Source organism: Thalassophryne amazonica, chromosome 8, assembly GCF_902500255.1.
Source record: "Thalassophryne amazonica chromosome 8, fThaAma1.1, whole genome shotgun sequence".
In the NCBI taxonomy this organism is placed as follows: Eukaryota; Metazoa; Chordata; class Actinopteri; order Batrachoidiformes; family Batrachoididae; genus Thalassophryne; species Thalassophryne amazonica.
The window spans coordinates 69,405,877-69,427,832 of NC_047110.1; the positions used below are offsets into that span (position 1 = coordinate 69,405,877).

General features: G+C 41.2%; 1 protein-coding gene across 1 annotated transcript in view; it reads left to right on the plus strand.

Annotated features, from left to right (window-relative positions):
- Window positions 1-21,956, plus strand: part of otogl (otogelin-like) — a 115,744-nt gene that overhangs the window by 56,277 nt on the left and 37,511 nt on the right. Inside the window, 10 exon segments of the mRNA XM_034176576.1 lie at window positions 2,870-3,035; window positions 3,818-3,925; window positions 4,109-4,247; window positions 8,873-9,007; window positions 12,301-12,447; window positions 12,558-12,677; window positions 12,928-13,044; window positions 18,065-18,221; window positions 21,607-21,633; window positions 21,722-21,901. Coding sequence (XP_034032467.1) covers window positions 2,870-3,035; window positions 3,818-3,925; window positions 4,109-4,247; window positions 8,873-9,007; window positions 12,301-12,447; window positions 12,558-12,677; window positions 12,928-13,044; window positions 18,065-18,221; window positions 21,607-21,633; window positions 21,722-21,901 — 1,296 coding nt within the window.

The following is a 21,956-nucleotide window of genomic DNA, read 5'->3' on the forward strand; positions in this document are numbered from 1 at the left end:
AAAACATAAAGCTTTATTAAAGGTCCCTTCACACCTAACACGATTGAAGCCGACTAGCACACGAAGGAGGAATTACATGCCATTCGTGAAAAATAGTAGCTGCCTCCAGCGCCTCGTACACATGTCGCTACAATTATTCGTGCACACTAGTGGCTGAAAGACAGAGAGTGCCTTATGAGAGCCCATTCGATCTCGCTTGTGGCAGGTGTTGACCAAATTCCAGGTGACACCCATGAACATCCAACACTGCTCGCTGGCCACGTAGAAAATGTGTGGACATTCGCGCTGTTAGCATAAAAATAGTGAGCAGACGATCACTGGATGTGAAACTTGTCTAAGTGCCCCCACAAGTGTGACGTTGCAAAAAGCAACACACGTGGCGTGCATGTATATCGCACGTGTATCGTGCACCCCCCCACATGTGACGTGCATGTGTATCGCATGTGTGTTGCGCACCCCCCCCCCCCCCACATGTGCCGTGCTTGTGTTTCGCATGCATGTCCAGCCTGACACGCGTGTCCGGCAGAACACGCGCGCCGCAGGACTATGACAATATGACAAGCTAACAGTGCCACAAATACACTGTAACAAACACCATTTTGTCAGTTATTATGGCGCTTTTTTCTCTTTTTTTTTTTAAAAATACGTTTATCTCCTTGTTGATTTTAGGCGTTTTACACTCTCGTTATAAGACAGTGATTGTAGCACAGTGGTAAAGTTCCCATCTGATAATCTGAGCTTTTGTAAAATGCAGGTTCATATCCCGTGAGTGGCATTTATTTTTTTATTTAACCAGGGTTATTTAACCACAGGGTTCTGTATTGTATCCCCTTCTATACTCAACAAAAATATAAATGCAACACTTTTGGTTTTGCTCCCATTTTGTATGAGATGAACTCAAAGATCTAAAACTTTTTCCACATACACAATATCACCATTTCCCTCAAATATTGTTCACAAACCAGTCTAAATCTGTGATAGTGAGCACTTCTCCTTTGCTGAGATAATCCATCCCACCTCACAGGTGTGCCATATCAAGATGCTGATTAGACACCATGATTAGTGCACAGGTGTGCCTTAGACTGTCCACAATAAAAGGCCACCCTGAATAGTGCAGTTTTGTTTTATTGGGGGGGGATACCAGTCAGTATCTGGTGTGACCACCATTTGCCTCATGCAGTGCAACACATCTCCTTCGCATAGAGTTGATCAGGTTGTCAATTGTGGCCTGTGGAATGTTGGTCCACTCCTCTTCAATGGCTGTGCGAAGTTGCAACGACGAACTGGAGTCAGGTCGAGACCCCGATGAGGACGACGAGCATGCAGATGAGCTTCCCTGAGACGGTTTCTGACAGTTTGTGCAGAAATTCTTTGGTTATGCAAACCGATTGTTTCAGCAGCTGTCCGAGTGGCTGGTCTCCGACGATCTTGGAAGTGAACATGCTGGATGTGGAGGTCCTGGGCTGGTGTGGTTACACGTGGTCTGCGGTTGTGAGGCTGGTTGGATGTACTGCCAAATTCTCTGAAACGCCTTTGGAGACGGCTTATGGTAGAGAAATGAACATTCAGTACACGAGCAACAGCTCTGGTTGACATTCCTGCTGTCAGCATGCCAATTGCACGCTCCCTCAAATCTTGCAACATCTGTGGCATTGTGCTGTGTGATAAAACTGCACCTTTCAGAGTGGCCTTTTATTGTGGGCAGTCTAAGGCACACCTGTGCACTAATCATGGTGTCTAATCAGCATCTTGGTATGGCACACCTGTGAGGTGGGATGGATTATCTCAGCAAAGGAGAAGTGCTCACTATCACAGATTTAGACTGGTTTGTGAACAATATTTGAGGGAAATGCTGATATTGTGTATGTGGAAAAAGTTTTAGATCTTTGAGTTCATCTCATACAAAATGGGAGCAAAACCAAAGGTGTTGCGTTTATATTTTTGTTGAGTATATTTATTATTGATATCAACCCAGTGATTTTCACTAATTATACAGCTGGTTTTTATTTTATTGTTCTCCACATCAGCGGTGCAATGTGTTGCAACACGTTCCAACTGCTTGCACTATGTATGTGCATGCACATGAGCATGCACGAAACCGTTGCCGATGTGTCGTGCACTCCTGTGCGATCGTGGGTCCCTCACGACATCAGGTGGATGGTTTGTGGTTCCCCATTTCGCGTTTGGTTCATGGATTTTCTTCCGGTTTCTGCATCTATTGTGTTATGTTTGAAGGGGCCCTAACGTCTGTTTGCACCACATTTTTATGTTGGTTCTTTTCCTCCGTGGATTTGCAGAAGGGGAGTAACTGTTAGTGTGGCTGTGTTGTGGGGGTGCTGTCTGTGTCTGGTGGAATATGGAAGAGATCAGATGGTGGAAGGAGAATTTGTGGTATAGGAACAACAGCTGAGGTGGATGATTCCTGCTCCCTCGGGCATGCTTTGATGCTTTACGTAGAGGTCTCTGTAGAGACTGTCTCACTTCTGAATCCACCATCTAAATAGCAATTCACCAATTGCTGGCACATCAATCTCTTAATTTGAATAACAGATGGGAGTCGGTTTGGTTTATTTCAGATTATGCCCAGAACATACCCATGAATAATTAAGTGACGAAATGTAACTCCTTTGCACCCTAAACACTACTCTGCACTCAGGTAATGCAGCCTGTAAATAGCACAGTGAAACAGGACATTCCCCAAATGCACTTGCGCTGTGTGCTTTAGCCCTTGCACCACAGAGAATCACCACCCCTTATATTTATGATTGTATTCCTTTAACTGGCTTCTATAGCTGACTTTTACCCAAATTATCATGAATGTGTATGTGTTTTGCATGGATGTGTGTATTTTTGTGTGTGTGCATTGCAGAGCCAGATAGTACAGAAGTTGGAGAGTGTCCTGAGGGGAAGGTGTACCACAGCTGCAATGAGCAAAGAGGAGGTGTGGCCTGTGCGCCAACGTGTCGTAACCTCATGTTGAACCTTACCTGCCCTCCCAATGCACCTTGCATCCCCGGCTGTGTCTGTCCTCCTGGGTAATTGAGCCATATCTCCTGTAGGCCAGAAAGATATCGAGCAATATAAACTATACCTTACCAGTAGTGTGTGTGTGTGTGTGTGTGTGTGTGTGTCTGTAACCTTCATAAATCCAGTCATAAGCATTTAGAGTTTTTTGTGAGTCCTGTGAATGACTGATTCCCATTCATTTCATTATGGTACAAACGAACCAGTATTTAGGTCATTCTTTTTGTAGCTTGTGGTTCCTGTTTGGAACAGTTTTGCCACACTGCGATTGGTTAAATCAGCAAATGGTAAACTGTAATGGTTTATACACTGTGTCAGGGATTTAGGCAAGTGGATTTCCATACTGCAGTGAAATTATTGGAACGCTCAAAAGACGTACATCATTATTCATCTCTAGAATAACATGCACAAACCTATGAGCATCTTCTTTAAAATGTTTATTTACTCAATGAAGATTAAGAGATTAGGCAGTGTGTGCCTTTTCAGTGAATTAAATGGAATTATCAAGGTCACCTTGACAGTTTTATATGTTTATTTCCTGAATTCACACTTTTGGATGTATCAAAACAGCCATTATATAGATAGATAGATAGATAGATAGATAGATAGATAGATAGATAGATAGATAGATAGATAGATAGATAGATAGATAGATAGATAGATAGATAGATAGATAGATAGATAGATAGATAGATAGATAGATAGATAGATAGATAGATAGATATTGTTGATTTCGGGTAAGTCAGGTACTAGTCTGCATATTGTGTGCTTCAGTGGTATTTTCTCTGTGCAGGCTGGTACTGCACCATGGTGAGTGCTACTATCCAGAGCACTGTCCGTGTGCCTGGATGGGTCATGAATACCTGCCTGGAGAAACTGTGGAAACCCCATGTTATAAATGGTATAATCTTTTGTACGTTCAAATAAATAACTGTTTGCATTTAGAGTTTTTTTACTTAATTTTTAACAACTGAGAATCTCAGAACAAATAATACAGTTCTGTTGACAGTCCAAACTCTTGCATTTCAGTTTTCTTTTTTCTTTGTGTTTTTCTTAACATGCATCCCCCTGTCCGTCTTCTCAGCGTGTGTCACCGTGGCTATTTTAACTGCAGCTACTCACCATGTCCAGCTGTGTGCACTGTCTACAGTGACAGACACTACCACACATTTGATGGCCTTGAGTATGATTACCACTCTGACTGTCAGGTCTACCTACTCAAAGTAAGTTATGTATGTCTTGGTTTCTGTAATATTGTATTGTCCTCAATATGAGACAAATACATCTGGAAAAATGGAAGACAGTCTTATAATTCCAGTCTAGTCTTCAGTGTCTCACGTACGGTGCATCCGGAAAGTATTCACAGCACTTCACTTTTTCCACGTTTTGTGGTTACAGACTTATTCGAAAATGGAGTAAATTAATAATAAAATTTTTTCCCCTCAAAATTCTACGCACAACACCCCATGATGACAACATGAGAAATGTATTTTTTTTTTTTGCAGATTTATTAAAAATAAAAAGCTAAGAAATCACATGTACATAAATATTCACACCCTTCACTCAGTACTTCGTTGATGCACCTTTGGCAGCAATTACAGCCTCACCTCTTCTTGAATATGATGCCACAAGCTTGGTGCATCTGTCTTTGGGTAGTTTTGTCCATTCCTCTTTGCAGCACCTCTCAAGCTTCATCAGGTTGGATGGGGGGAGTCGGTGCACAGCCATTTTCAGATCTCTCCAGAAATGTTCAATCAAATTCAGGTCTGGGTTCTGGCTGGGCCACTCAAGGACACTCACAGAGTTGTCCTGAAGCCACTTCTTTGATATCTTGGCTGTGTGCTTAGGGTCATTGTCCTGTGGAAAGATAAACCGTTGCTCCAGTCTGACATCAAGAGCGCTCTGGAGCAGGTTTTCATCCAGGATGTCTCTGTACATTGCTGCATTCATTTTTGCCTCAATCCTGACTAGTCTCCCAGTCGTGGTGCTGAAAAACATCCCCACAGCATGATGCTGCCACCACCATGCTTCACTGTAGGGATGGTGCCTGGTTTCCTCCAACATGAGTAATATAAAGCAGTATAAATGTTTCTGTACCCTTCCCCAGATTTGTGCCTCGAGACAATCCTGTCTCAGAGGTCTACAGATAATTCCTTTGACATAATGCTTGCTCTGACATGAACTGTCAACTGTGGGCCCTTATATAGGGTGTCCCAAACAAGTGCCACAAAAATAAAGCCATAGAAAATCTAAACACTTTGGGATACTGATACTGATTTTGGCATTCACAAGATGTGCTCAAGATGTGTGCCACAGAGGTTCAGACATTCATTCAACCTGTTTCATTCAACCAAGTATCCAATTTCAGTTTGAAACTTCTTACCATCCTCTGTATTGTCTGTCTGTCTGGAACTTTTCAAACTGCAAAATGACATTGATATTGTTGTTGGGTTTGCAGGAATGATTTGGTCTCAAAGTAGAATAAAATTCCACCAGTTTCCCTTTTTGCTTGATTGTAAGTGACATCCTCATTGGATCAGTCTCAGACTACATCAGAAGAAATTCCTCACATATATCTTGATGTCTGAAAAGAAAAAAACAGAATTAAGATTAGCCGAAGAATTAGAGTCAAATGAATTTGTGGCACTTTTTTGGGGACACCTTGTATGTAGACAGGTGTGTGCCTTTCCAAATCATGTTTGATCAACTGAATTTACCACAGGTGGACTCCAATTAAGCTGTGGAAACATCTCAAGGATGATCAGTGGAACCACGATGCACCTGAGCTCAATTTTGAGCTTCATGGCAAAGGCTGTGAATACTTACGTATGGATCATTTCTTAGTTTTTTTTAATTATTTATTTTTAATACATTTAAAAAAAAAAAAAAAACAACTTTTTTTCACATTGTCATTATGGGTATTGTGTGTAGAATTTTGAGGAAAAAAATGAATTTCATCTATTTTTAAATAAGGCTAACATAAAAAAAATGTGGAAAAAGTGCAGCGCTGTGAATACATTCTGGATGCACCGTACAGCCACAACCCTGAACGAAAACAACAGATGAAAGCCATTCTGTGAAATGCAGTTTACACTCATGGTGCTGAATGCTGCTTCTTCATTTTACCATAACAGTAACCTATTGATGTAAATATATATATATATATATATATACAAGGTCTGTTAGAAAAGTATCCAACCTTTTTTTTTTTTCAAAATCCTAATGGATTTGAATCACATGTGCTTGCATGAGCCAACCTTGAACCTTCGTGCGCATGTGTGAATTTTTTCACACCTGTCGATTGCGTCATTTGCTTGTAAGCAGCCTTTGTGTGAGGATGGGTGTTGTCTCTCATTGTTTTTTCTTTGCAAGGAAAATGTTGTGAAAGTGTAGGAACACGGACCCACAACAGGGGGCGTAAAAGAACAGGCAATGGATAAGCCAAACAGTAACAATTTAATGTTGCAAAATTGTGCACAACGGAATACAGACAATCAGTTTGGGACTACAGTCAATTACACGTTGGGTGACGTGTGGGCAGGCTTGAGGATAGGAGACGCCCGTCCAGAACCGAGCCAGATCCCACATGGCCCTCACCGCCAACGGACCTGAAGAACACCGGAGCCGCCAAGTCCTGGGTCCCCAGGTGGTCACTGTCTTCAGCTGTCAGACCTGGTACTGCTGGCAGAGAACAGAAACAGCACAGGTGAGTGTGAGTACGCACATTCAGTAATCCCACAGTCTGTGTTCAGTAAGGAGGGAGAACCTCCACCTCCAATCACACACTCGTACAGCTCCTGTGAAACCACTTATCTGGTTTGGGGTGTGAGGCGAAGTCGTCGCAGTCCGCACCAAACGCCAATACCGCAGATAAGGACACCGTCACAGGAAAACAGCTGCAACTGAGATCAGACTATTACGCAAGGTTTAGTTCAGCAGAGAAAATTACCTCCAAGGTAGCTGATTTCTCGGCGAGGAGGTGGAGTTGCAGTCCGGCCTTTATGGTGATGGTGATGATTTGACTGAGTGACAGCTGGTGCTGATGAAGAGTGACAGCTGTCACTCCCAGTGCTTGAAGCCCGCACTCCAAGCAGGGCGCCATCTGGTGGTGGTGGGCCAGCAGTACCTCCTCTTCTGGCGGCCCACACAACAGAAAATGGTGGAACGACTGGAGCAGCACGACTGCATCAGATTTTGCCAGTAACTGGGAGACAGCCAGGTGGAAACCATTCGGATTATTCAGACGGCTTTCGGTGATGATGCTATGGGCATCACACAGATTAAGGAGCGGTACAACCGGTTTAAAGATGGCCGCACAATGGTGGAGAGCGAGCCGCGCTCTGGTTGGCCATCAACATGCTGAAATGACCAGATCATTTCCAAAGTGAACGCTGTGGTGATGCAGGACCGTTGTGTGACTATCCGAGAAATTGCAGACGAGGTGGACATCAGCACTTTTTCGGCACATTCCACTGTGACAGAAGATTTTGCCATGAAAAGAGTTGCAGCGAAATTCATGCCGATGGCTTGGGCACGAAGCTGGCAGAGCAAAAGCGCCACCGTGTTGAAGTCTCACAGGACATGTTGTGACATGCTCACCTCTTCCACCATTCGGAAGATTCAGACGGCTTTCGGTGGCTTTTCAGTCGTGTGACTATCCGCAAAATTGTGGAAGAGCTGATATATATATATATATATATATATATATATATATATATATATATATATATATATATATATATATATATATATATATATCAACATAAAACATTCTTAGATAACAGAATAAATCACAGTGCTGCTGCTGGCAGAAAGTGGCTCTTTTTTCCCACACTGCAATTTCAAAAATCAGTTCATTGTTTTTGCTGCTCAAACTGCATCAGGAGAGATTTTATCCTTATAAAGAGAGAAGCTGATTCACACCATATTGTGTGTTCAACTTTATTATCCTCAGAACAGTGTGCAGCCACTGGAGACTTCATAAATGTTCTGTCACAACTCTTCATTAGAGTCTAAGCACACAGCCATATCTGGTGGGGATAACCCTGTTGTATTTGTTTGGCTTTTTCTGTCTGTTCTGGCTAACACTTATAGTTTTCACCTCTTTTAAATTCTTTGTAGTTGCTCTCTTCATTCTTCCTGGGAATCTTTGAAGAGCTTTTTCAGGATATCATCTAAAAAATCCTGTATGTACAGAAAGCATGCATGCAGACACACAAGCAGTGTAACAGATGTGCACTCTGGGGTTGCTGTTGTAAGGCTTGTGTCACAGCAGTGTATATGAGAGGTAAGTAAGTAAGTAAGTAAGTATTTGGATGCAGAGGGACCATCCTCCACTTTTCTTGGCCAAGACTGATTTGAATCTGGGAAAGAAGATCCAAGATCAGTTGTGATCTGTGAGAGCAGGCATTAATTAGTGCAGATTAAGGTGTGTGTGTCCAGGTGTGTGTGTGTGTGTGTTAGCACCATGGTAATGCTATCAGACATGCAAAGCTGTAAGAGCACAAAGAAGCCACTGTTCACATCAAACCCCAGGTTTCTTGCGCTCCCAGGGATATAGAATTAGAATTAGTCAAACAGACGTTCTAATTCAGTACTAACAGAGTGCTGGCCACCGTGCAGACCTGAGGAATGAGGAAGCAGGTCACGGGGGTGTCCTGTGGTCTTGTTGTCACTTCTCATTTGTCCACAGTGACAATCACATTCACACAAGTTAGAAATTACAGTGTAGCACAGAGGAAGTAAATAAAAAAACTTCATGTTAGATAGAAATAAGTTGAGAGGGGAAACCTGTTCTATGCCTGAAATTAATATATTGCAAACATATCTGCCTCTCTGCTCTTTTCAGAGTGCAGGAGAAACGGAGATGTCTGTTGTTGCCCAAAACAAAGACTGCTATGAGAGCGGCATTGTGTGCATGAAAATCCTGGTCATTCATGTGGGACTTACCAAGATCTACTTCACTGACAATTCTGGCAGCCCTGTACGGATGACAAACATACCGTCTCCACACCAGCCAGTTGATAATCAGTTTGTTTGTTTAACTTTCAAACACACCGTTTAAAGGAGTCATATAAGATTAACTCACCAAGTAGATTAAAAATGAGTTATGAAACAAGCTGTAGCTAACATGCTAATGTTGATTCAAATGTTTTATGAACACATAATTTGGTTGACCACGTAGTAGTTGTCATAACCAGTGGCTTGGGTGTGGGGCCCATGACCGATGTATTGCCTCAGTAACCCTGGAGTAACAGCTGAGATAACCAAGATTTTTTTTCTTCTTCTTCTACTACATAAACTTCAGGGAAACCATATCTTTGCAAACTGACTGAGTCAGATGTCAAAAAACAGGCAAATTTAGCTTCTCATTGCGGACATTCGACAACAAAGACAAACATCCAGAGAGAAGCGCGTGTACATATTTAGAATGACAGCTCAGTGCTCGATATGACTTACTTTTTAGTTTCAACACACAACCAGTTTTGATGTGTGTTTGGCATAATAGAACTGTTGGAACATCCAACTGTGGCCAAGTTTCAACCACCGAGCTGTTGATTTGAGTTAATGTTGAAGAATTTGGAGATAGTCCATGCCATGCACATTTCTTGTTCTTCTTCTGGCTGCTCCCATTAGGGGTTGCCACAGCAGATCATCATTGTTTACCCAACTCTATCCTCTGCAACTTCCTCTTTGGCCTCACTCTTCTCTTCCTGTGGGGTGGCTCCATCCTCAGCATCCTTTTCCCTATATACCCCAGGTCCCTCATCTGTACATGTTCAAACCATCTCAATCTTGCCTCTTTGACTTTGTCTCTAAAGCACAGTACCTGCACTGTCCCTCTGATATATAATACTGATTGCGTGGGCTGTACAGCTTTTGTGATTTCTGAGTGTCAGTCCAAAGCCCAGGTAAATGAGGAGGGTCGAAGCTTAAAGGGCATACACTATATGAAAGTTAAAAAAACAAACAATTTGGAAATAGAAATATGAATGCACAAATATAAATACCATAAATACTGCTTGCTGCTGGCTACTACTGTTCCTCTCCTTCCCATCCTCTGTCTTCCTGTTACTCGTCCTCCCTGTGAGTGAGGAGTTGTACAGTCTGATGGCCTGAGGGACAAAGGAGTTTTCAGTTTGTTGGTCCTGCACTTGGGAAGGAGCAGTCTGTGGCTGAAGAGCCTCCTCTGGTTGCTGATAGCGGTGACTGGGATAAATCATAATGTCCAGCAGTTTGTCCAGTGTTCTCTTCTCTGCCACCATCACCAGAGAGTCCAGCTTCATGCCAACCACAGCGCCAGCCCGCCTGATCATTTTGTCCAGCCTGGATATGTCTTTCATGGATGTGCTGCCCCTCCAGCATGCCACCTTTCTCTTGCAGCTGTCCTTTGCTTCCCTCACACAGTTTCACCTCCCAGTGTGCTGCCTTCATCGCCTCTATGTCTCTGCTTCTGAAGGCAGCCTTCTTCCTGTTGAGGACAGCTTTGACTTCCAACGTTATCCATGGTTTGTTATTAGAGTAACGGCAATCTTGTTTGGGTACACCATGTCGGCACAGAAGTTAAGATAATCCATCAGACGGTGTGTCAGCCCATCTATGTCCTCACCGTGTGGGTTGATCAGCTCATCCCAGACCGTGTTGTAGTAGTCTCTCAGGGCACTTACCATTTCAAGGGACCACCTCCTGACAGAGCGAGTGGTTACCAGCTGCCTTTGGCTCAATGGGGTCTACTGGCTGTAGGGGGACCAGGTTGTAGTTAGACTTCCCTAGTGCCAGGTGGAGTCAACTGCTGGGTGGACACAGAGCTGTCTCTTCCTGCTCTGAGAAGAAACACCTGTCTAATTTTCAAACTAGAAGTACTCAGAGAGTGCAAACCTCCGCCAAGGCCATGGGGTCACTTATGCCATAACATCTACACACTGTGGAATCATTGAACCTAAAAAAGTCTAACAATGATGTTTGCTCAGTAGTAAAAAAAGTTTCATCTGCTGTGACTGGATAGCATGTATCCTTAGCGCTTGGCATCACAGTTTATTGCAACTTGCACCTTTCCCAGAAGCTACTGTCATCTGAGCACTGATATTGATATTGCATGTGCTTATAGACAAAAACAAATAAGAGACAATATTTAATTTATTATTCAACTAAACTGCAAATATATGAATTTTTTTTAACATTTATGAAACACTTCTCTAAACAAGGCCATAGGGTCACTGACCCTAAAGAGATTCCCTCCTTGGCACAGTGATCTATTCAACAATTCAGTGTTACAACCAAAACTATGATACATACACTTTTCTTTCCTTTATATTTGACATCCTTGACCATGAAAACATACCACTAGAACTTGGGATCACTTTTATGTCTTTATTAGTTCAAAAGTTATTGTATAAAAACGATTTTTCGGTAATGGCGGTTTTCTTCTGGATCTAGCTCCATAACATTTGAAGCTACATCAAATGTGATGACACATTACTGAATCAGTACAGATTCAGCTACAATTTGGTGTTAGTTGTGCATCTCTAGCTTCATTTGTCACCTCACACTGACACATTTTCTATTTTCCCTATATTTTTGCATATTCTGGATCACCAGATCCGGAATCCGGATCCGATCATCACCAAACTTTGTTGTTTGATAGAACATTTGACTATGTTACACCCTAATTTTTTCAAGCCTCTCTGCCTTGTTTTTGTGGAGTTAGAAACTAGAATGTCAAAATTCCCCCTATCCCGCAATGGTGAAGAATCCTTTAAAAAATTCCTGGATCTGGATCGTGATCCGGACCACCACTAAAATTTAATCACTTGTTCCTCTTGTCATTTCCAACCACTCCACAAAATTTCATCAAAATCCGTTCAAAACGTTTTGAGTTATCCTGCTGACAAACAGACAGACAGACAGGCAAACAAACAAACGCGACTGAAAACATAACCTCCTTGGCGGAGGTAATGAAATGTTTTGTCCAAGTACACAGACAAGTGACATGACCGGGACTCAAGCCAATTTCTATATATTCATAGCCCAACTTGTGTTACATATGTCAGGAGTTTGAAACAACTTGTTTTAGGTCTAAATTGTAGTAATAGCAGAATTTCTAAATGGACAGACAAACCTGTGTGATGGTGGAATATTTAACATTAATCTCAATCATCTCTAACTGTGCAAAAATTAAAACACACAATATGGCTTCTTTAAAAAAATTATTGTTTAAATAATTTTGTACAGGATTAATGTTTGTCATTTAGCAAATATGTGTATGCCCTGTCTCAGAGCCCGTCCACTGTCGTGGGTCGAGGGTCGGAGTTTGAGCTGTGGAAAGCAGGCTACTACACTGTGGTCCACTTCTCCCACCAGGACCTCACCATCCTCTGGGATCGTAAGACAACTGTTCATATCAGAGCTGGACCTCAGTGGAAGGTCTGCAGTTGTAGGATACTGTGGCTGTAAATATAAGCTGTTTTCAAACTTTTATTAGGAGAGGATTCTTCTCATAAGAAAACATGGATTTTTTTTGTTGTTTTCCTCAGGGTCTGCTCACCGGACTGTGTGGAAACTTTGATAGTGTGACAGTGAATGATATGATGACCTCTAGCCACATGGAAGTCAATAATGCACAAACATTTGGAGACAGCTGGGCCTTGGGACAGGTTTGAGTCAGCTCTGCCTCTCTATTAATTCTGTTTTTGCCCTCTTTTGTCTTTCTTTCACTCCTCTTTCTCTGAGTTGCTCCTGTAATTTATGTGTGCTTGCCTCCCTCGAGTCCAGTGTGATATTTAAGTGTAATCAGACACTCAATCACGTTCTCGGCTTCTTGTGTGTGTGTGTGTGTGTGTGTGTGTGTGTGTGTGTGTGTGTGTGTGTGTGTGTGTGTGTGTGTGTGTGTGTGTGTGTCTTCAGTGTGAAAGTGACTATGTAGTTGAGCGACCGTGTGAAGGCGACTTAGGGAGACAGCCATACGCCAAGAGGGAGTGTGCTCTCCTCTACAGTGATGTCTTTGCACCTTGTCACAATGTGGTGAGTGTCACTGCACTGATGTGCACGTGCGCGCGCACACACACACAACACACAAATCTCTGGACAGGGGAGTGACTGCAGCTATGCAAAAGTTATCTTGGAAGAAAGGTTTGCAAAGGATTTTGTGAACAAAATATGCACTTTCCTTCAGATATAAATACCCAAACCACACCAGATTTAATACCTCAATCAAGTACATATGTACAAAGATATACAACTAAAAACTCTTGAATTGTCCGCTGTAGTCTATTGCTAATGTTAACATGATACTAACTGTCTGTACAGCCAGCAGATGGAGCCATTTATATACTACATCAGGCACATGAATCATCTTTGGGTTGCTACATTACACACTGAAGTCAATCGTTCCCTCAAGTAACCTACTTGGCCTTTTTAATAACTTGCAAATAAATATCACACAACAGAACCCAATGGATTATCGCTTTGTGTGTTTTCTTCAAACACCTATGCTCCCGGTTGCAGAAGCAGCTTAACATCCCTCAATATTCCTCATGGAAAACAGTATCAATTCAGTCAATTGATTTCAATTTTATAGCACCAAATCACAACAAAGTTGCCTCAAGGCACTTCACACAAGTAAGGTCTAACCTTAGCAACTGCTAGAGCAAGCACACAGGCGACAGTGGTAAGGAAAAACTCCCTCTGATGATTTGAGGAAGAAACCTCAAGCAGACCAGACTCAAAGGGGTGGCCCTCTGCTTGGGCCATGCTACCAACACAATTGACAATACGAATATACAGGAAAAGTATCAACTCTTTATGTTCTCAGTCTATTGAACAGTCACTTTCTCATTGGCCAAATGAGATGCCTGAACCATCGCGATTGACTCTTCAACATGAAGGAACAGCAGCTCTTCCCTGAACACCTTCCTGATGTTGGCTTGAGCTCCGTCTTTTCTCAAAGTCAGAGTCTGGAGGAAGCTCATTCTGACTTCTTGGATCCATTATCGCTTTCTTTTCAGTTGTTACCAACAGATCATGACCATAGATATAACTCACTAGAAGAAGAAGAGCTTCACTTTGTGGTCTATCTTCTGCATCCTAGTCCAGAGCAATGGCCACATTACTGCTGACACTGCCACAGTTTGCTTGTTGATTTACTTCTGATGCTGTTACATGTGCCCTGTTTGTTTCGGCTTTCCGGTTTGGGTCAAGAGGCGTGAAAAGCACCCTAGAGTGTGGTCCAGACCAAATAGCTGATATGGACAGGTTCCTAACATGATTTTTCACGGGATTGAAGAAAGCAGACATGTGCTTCCACACACTCTGTTTCGATCCTCAGCGGCTCTCGGTCTGCTCAGTGGTGCGTCAGCGGCTCACCTGCCAGGAGGAGTCAACTGCAGTGTGGAGACAGAGCTGTCTGTTCCTCATTGCTGTCGACTTCCTGTTCTGAGAAGAAATACCTGTCTAATTTTGAGTAAAATATCAACTGACATGGATTTTTTTAGGTGTCATATGAAACAAATAATGAATGTTTTCCATTAGCGCAATGGAAGAAATATTTTCATGTTTGTTGCATAATAGTTTAATATTTACATGTTACTGCAGATCTGTCCTGTTTCATTTGCAGTCAACAAATCACAAGATATCCAGTTTGCCAAGGAATGTGCACATTTTATTTTGCTGTATTTCAGTCTCTGAACTCCTTTTGTCAACCAGCACATTTTGTGCAGAAGCATAATGGCAAACAGCTACATACTGTATCTTTGGGATTGTAACTGTGAGCTTTAATGTGCTCTTAAATTCTTTTATTGTGTGGGAAGGAGGATCTTTTGCTTCACTTATCAGCCTGGTTGACAGGGGCATAAATGCAGTCTATTCCCTGGCATACTTTTTTCCTAGGTTACTGGAGAAAAAATAGTTTTATATAAGTACGTATACCCAAAGGGTAGCAGTTACTTCAAAACTTTCTTTGCAAGTCCAGGATGCTTCTTCTCCTCACATACCAAAACTCTCTGAGAGGATATTTTGAATTTAAGTCACAGGGTATGGCTATATGGCACATTTATGGATGTTTCCTTAAGACTGCCAAGAAACGTAGTTCTTTCTTTCTTTCTTTCTTTCTTTCTTTCTTTCTTTCTTATAAGAGGTGTGAATTTCTCATGAAGTCCACCTGTGCCAATTTTTTTTTTCAGTCTCAGAGATACAAAAATTAAAAACACCTCTCATCTCACCACATCTCTTGTCCATTATTCAAATGATTAGAACTCTCCTTCAATAACATAGGAAAAATTATTTTTAAAAAAACTTTTGCATATATTTAAAGTGTAATAAACAGACCAAAGTGATATTTACAGATGAAATGAAGCATGAAAAATACATTTATATAAGAAATTAAAAGTAACTACAGTGCATCCAGAAAGTATTCACAGTGCTTCACTTTTTCCACATTTTGTTATGTTGCTGCTTTATTTCAAAATGGAGTAAATCCATTTTCCTCTCAAAATTCTACTCACAACACCCCATAATGACAACATGAAACATTTTTTTTTACTCTTTGCAAATTTAAAAAAAATAAAATACTAAGAAACCACGTGTACATAAGTATTCAAAACCTTTGCTCAGTACTTTCTTGATGCACCTTTAGCGGCAATTACAGCCTCAAGTCTTCTTGAATATGATGCCACAAGCTTGGTGCACCTATCTTTGGGTAGTTTTGTCCATTCCTCTTTGCAGCATCTCTCAAGCTCCATCAGGTTGAATGTGGAGTGTCAGTGCAAAGAGTGCAAAGCCATTTTCAGATCTCTCCAGAGATGTTCAATCGCATTCAGGTCTGGGCTCTGGCTGGGCTACTCAAGGACATTCACAGAGTTGTCCTGAAGTAACTCCTTTGATACCTGTGTGATTAGGGTTATTGCCCTGCTGTAAGATGAACCGTCGGCCCAGTCTGAGGTCAAGAGCGCTCTGGAGCAGGTTTTCATCCAGGATGTCTCTGTACATTGCTGCATTCATCTTTCCCTCAATCCTGACTAGTCTCCCAGCTCCTCCCGCTGAAAAACATCCTCACAATATGATGCTGCCACCACCATGCTTCTCTATAGGAATGGTGCCTGGTTTCCTCCAAACATGACGCCTGGCATTCACGCCATAGAGTTCAATCTTTGTCTCATCAGACCAGAGAATTTTGTTTGTCATGGTCTGAGCGTCTTTCAGGTGCCTTTTGGCAAACTCCAGGTGGGCTGCCATGTGCCTTTTACTAAGGACTGGCTTACGTCTGGCCCCTCTACCATACAGGCCTAAGTGGTGGATTGCAGCAGAGATGATTGTCCTTCTGGATGGTTCTCCTGTCTCCGAGGAATGCTGGAGCTCTGACAGAGTGACCATCGGGTTCTTGGTCACCTCTCTGACTAAGGCTCTTCTCCCCTGATTGCTCAGTTTAGATGGGCAGCCAGCTTTCGGAAGAGTCCTGGTGGATCTGAACGTCTTCCATTTATAGCTGATAGAGGCCACTGTGCTCATTGGGACTTCAAAGCAGCACTTCAAAGCAATGTTTCTGTACCCTTCCCCAGATTTGTGCCTTGAGATAATCCTGTCTCGGAGGTCTACAGACAATTCCTTTAACTTCATGCTTGGTTTGTGCTCTGACATGTCATCTGTGGGACCTTATATGTAGACAGGTGTGTGTCTTTCCAAATCATGTCCAATCAACTGAATTCAACCCAATTAAGCTGTAGAAACATCTCGAGGATGATCAGTGGAAACAGGAGGCAAGTGAGCTCAATTTTCAGCTTCATGGCAAAAGCTGTGAATACTTACGTACATGTGATTTCTTTATTTTATTATCATTATTTTTAATAAATTTGCAAAAAATCTCATGAAAACATTTTTTCACATTTTCATATTTGGGGTTTTGTGAGTAGATGTTTGAGGGGAAAATGAAATTCATTATTTTGGACTAAGGCTGTAACATAAAAAAAGTGGAAAAAGTGCTACGCTGCGAATACTTTCTGGATGCACTGCGTATATTATGTTCAAAATTATTGGCACTCAAGTCCATTATTTCATTTTCAAGTGCATAATTCAGAAATGTCTTCAGAAATAAATGCAAATCAATCAGTCTTATACAATCAGAATATTTAATATCCAGAGTTACAGAACAACAATATAAAAGGTATGCTGGGCATAGTTACTGAATTTCATTTTAAATTTATCAAGTAGAAATCGCATTATCAACAACACAAAATGTTTATACTTTGTGAAACTCTTGAAAGCAGCTTAGAATTTTACTTATTTATTTATTTATTTTTTTTACAATAATTGTGCTGTGAAATTCAAAATTTGTCTTTTCTCCACAATGAAATTACATTTATGTTGTATGTCACTTTAATTCTATTTTAAAGTAACATTTTTTTTAAAAAAAACTCATGCAGACCTCCCCAGATTAGTTACATCTCCAACACTGTCCCCACTTTGCAAACCACTGTAACTAGGCTTTTTAAGTAAAGATTGTGCTAACACAACATTAATTGTATTGATTTCTTAATTTGAATTAATTATCAGATTGATCAGCTATCATTAACATAATATCAGATGAAAGTTATAAAAAGAAGAGACTTTCAATAGTACTGCAATCTTTAACATTACAAAGCAAACCTGCTCCACTTACTATAATGCAGCAAATTACCATAATGCACCACACTCCCCAATTAGTGTTTGTACTTCTTATGGCTTTGAGTAATACAGTGGGATAAAGCACTGTGAAGAAATGTACAACCGATGCTGATTAAAGAGCCAGCACCAAAAACTCAGACCCAGTTCACCCTTGCTCAGAACAACTCACTGCTGATCCAGTTTGCCTGTCATAGAACCCGTCTGAGTCCATTTGCACCAGAGGTCGACCCACATTGCTTTGTCCTGTTGTCTCATCACTCATTCACAGTATGAATTATTGAAAACTTTGTGTCCCCTAAACAAGACCTCCCCAGTTTCCCCCGGTGAGATTTAACCTGGTTCGGTAATGTGTGTGTGTGTGTGTGTTTGTGTTTTGTGCACCCTCTAGGTGGATGTGGCCTGGTTTTATCGGAACTGTCTCACAGACACTTGCAATTGTAACCGTGGGGGAGACTGTGAGTGTCTCTGTACCTCCATTGCTGCATACGCTCATAAATGCTGCCAACAGGGAGTTACTATACACTGGAGATCACCCTCTGTTTGTCGTGAGTAGACAGACCTGTACACACATCCATGTTGGTCAGAGATGTGACCCACTGTCACTTTTTGTGGCCCATTTCCACCAGTTCATTTTTGCATAAACCACTATTAGACTTATTGACTCAAAGAGTCTTTCTCTGTCTCTGATATTGTATAGTGAGAGTTTGGACCTTTCGCTCATATCAATCATAGTTTTTATTTTTATTTTTTTACTTTTATGATTACACTGGTTCAGGAAGCTAACCATTGATGTTTCTTGGAAGTGAAATGAAAGTGCCATGGTACAGCGCATCAATTAACTGTGTCATGTTTGTCATGAAAAAGAAAAATATTCTAGTTGCACAATAGAGGGTTTTCATGTGACGTATCGGTCACGTCATTTTGTGTCCCACGGCCATTCTGGATTACGACGCAGTGGCCGCTGTGATACGCTACGTGCATTTGGCAAACAATTGCAGCAGCTTCAACGTCGGTGTGAAGAAGCCTCACGGCACCGTGGCGCTGCGAAAGATCCGCCGCTAACAGAAATCCACTGTTACCAGAATTTTATCTTATTTTATTCGGCAATAAAATTATATAAGAATACATAAAAATACCGCTGAGGATAACACAAGAACACTTCCAATACGGATGCTTATTTACATTGTGGTCCTCGAGCACCGAGCTGCTGATCAACAAGCTGCCCTTCTAGTGCCTGGTGAGAGAAATCGCTCAGGACTTCAACAGACCTCCGCTTTCAGAGCTCCACTGTGAGGCTGTGCAGGAGGCCGGCGAGGCTGACCTGGTCGGCAGCTTCCTAGTTCACAATATCGCAGTGTGACACTGTCGGCCAGTTTGTTACATCACCACTAAATTCACTATCTGGTATAAGATACGGGTCCACTAAACCAACTGCTACACATCTATCAAGATAAATAGCTTTATCTCGAGGATTTAATAACTAACTGTACAATCTCTCCATTTTTCTATCACGCTCCAGCCTCCTTGTAATCCAGAATGGAGACGGCACCTGTCCTGCAGCAAATCGGTCACGTGATTGAAAACCCTCTATAGCCAGAAATCAATTACCAGCCTTGTTAGATAGGCTAGAGTATTTTTTGCACAAATGTAGCAGCTTCTTCACCTTGCACTTGATGAAAATAATCTTATTTTAATCGTAAGCTGTGGATATTTTTCCTTCTCTTTCAGTGGCTCTTCAAAATCTTGTTTGCACATTATGTGGCATTCGTCCTTTAAGATATAATTGTTTATTTTTGTTTGTTTTGACAACTGAAATAGTCCCACACTTCTTTGAACATGATTGATTTCATATGCACAAGGTTCACTGGGCTGATCTATGCAGAATGATGTCAGGGTTCTCATGCATTAATAGGACGTGTGAGGGGTTAATTTTTTATTTTAACTGTGGAAAATTTGGCACTCAGAATGAGCATACCTCTAACTACCATTGTGGTATTTGTTTTTGTTTTTCTTTCTGTCTTTCTGTTTTGATTTTGCAGTGTGTTATGTATAAATTTAATTGACATTTTTCAGTATGATATTTCAAAAGATTATGAATGGATCACAGTGAAATTTTGTGATGGAGTCGAGCTTGGACAGAAAAACAACTGATTTATTTATCAAACAAATGTGGATACAAATCCAGGATCACTTTTAGGTTTGTCAAATACCAAAAGAGTAAATCAAATTTAGAATCCAAAACCCCAGAACTACCCAAACCAAACACCAAACATAAGTGAATTTGGCTAGACATAATTGTAATACTAACCTATGTACTGTAAATATCTACCTGTCTTCACCAATTTTGTCTTATTTGTTTTATTTTTTCCCCTGCAATACATAATATCTTGTTCGAAGCATCCCAAAGTTTTAAATTACTTTAGACCGGTAGCCCTAACATCTCTTGTTATGAAGGCATTTGAAAGACTTATGAAACATGAATTGCTTTCACATGTAGTCATTACTAGATCCCTTCCAGTTTGCTTATAGGGCTGGCTGTAGAGTGGAGGATGCTACTGCCACACTTTTAAATCTTGTTTTTAAACACCTTGAGGGCAACAAAGCACATGCCAAACTTTTATTTCTTGACTTTTCATCTGCTTTTAATACTATCCAACCTCACATTTTAATTGACAAACTTGTGAATAATTTTTCTGTAGATTTTAATATTGCTGGTTGGATTTTAGATTTTTTAACAGACCGATCACAGAGAGTCAGAGTAAATGGGTGCATGTCGGACACCCTTTTGTCCTCAACAGGGTCTCCTCAGGGCTGTGTCCTTTCCCCACTTCTGTACATATTGTACACTAATGATTGTCAAAGCCATCACGAAAATCGTTTTATTTTGAAATTTGCAGACAATACTGTCATTGTTAGTCTCTTACATAATCATGAGAATAATCATGGTCCGGTGGTGGAAGATTTTGTAAAGTGGTGTGATAAGTCATATTTACAATTAAACGTGGCTAAAACAAAAGATATGTCTGTGGACTTCCGACGACAGCTCACACCAGCTCAGGCTACCTTCATTAAGGGCCAGCAAGTGGAGTCTGTGGAAACTTATAAGTATCTGGGGACTATAATTGATCACAAGCTAAACTTTAATGTTAATACTGACATGTTGTGTAAAAAGGGTCAACAATATTTGTTCTGTCTTCGTAAATTGTCTTATTTTCAAGTGGATAAGACTATTATGATTCTTTTTTACAAATCTTGTATTGAGTCTGTTTTAACCTTTTCTATGTTGTGCTGGTATGGGAATCTCTGTCTTAAGGCTAAAAATTCACTGGTTAAAATAGTGAAGGCCTGTGGAAAGGTACTGGGAGTACCACAGAGTACGTTGTCTGACCTATACCACAGACAAATAAAGAGGAAAGCATTGAGTATATTGTCGAACTCTGCTCACCCTCTTTTTAGTGATTTTCAATATTTACCTTCTGGCTCACGGCTCAGGTTTCCCTCTGTGAAGGGTAACAGATTTAAGTTTTCTTTTGTTCCTGCAGCCATTGCTGCTCTGGACGCAGGCCAAGGAAGGAGTTAAAACTGGAATAATTTTAATGGACTGTATTTTAATGTTTGGACTGTAATTGTTTGTGATGCTGCACCATGGTAATGGTACTGGTGTGTGTTCTGTGTGTCATGTGCTTTTGATGTATTCTCAGGCTGCAGAACTGGTTGCCCCATGGGGGACACAAATAAAGTGAAAGTGAAATGAAGTGAATAATTTAATTATTTTATTTTTCATACATGTCTGGCCATTTAATCATCTATCCTGTCTTGTCAATCATCTATCCTGTCTTGTCAAATGAAATGAAAAGAAATCAAATCATGTTTATTTGTTGAGTCCACAATCACAATAATGCCTCTAAGTGTTGTCTTGTTCTCTTCCAGCCTATGATTGTGAATACTACAATCAAGGTATGTGAGGTATTTTCAAAATGTTTAGATATTGTGCTCCTACACTGCCACATTCATTCTTTTTTCTTTCATGCTCACCTGACCAAAGAGCTTGGTAATGGTCCATTTTCCTTGGTAAGTGCTGTCTATAACAACACCATGTTTGGAGCGAATTACACCAGTGGTTCGGTGTTTCCTCTCGTGAGACCGAGACCAGGACAGTTACCAGCTCCTGGGCCGCTGTTCAACTTCATGATTACAGCAGGCCTGCAAAAGGACCGAACATCCCGTGAGCATACACGTCCTCACATTTGCACACCACCACTCTGTGCTGGGTAAGCTAA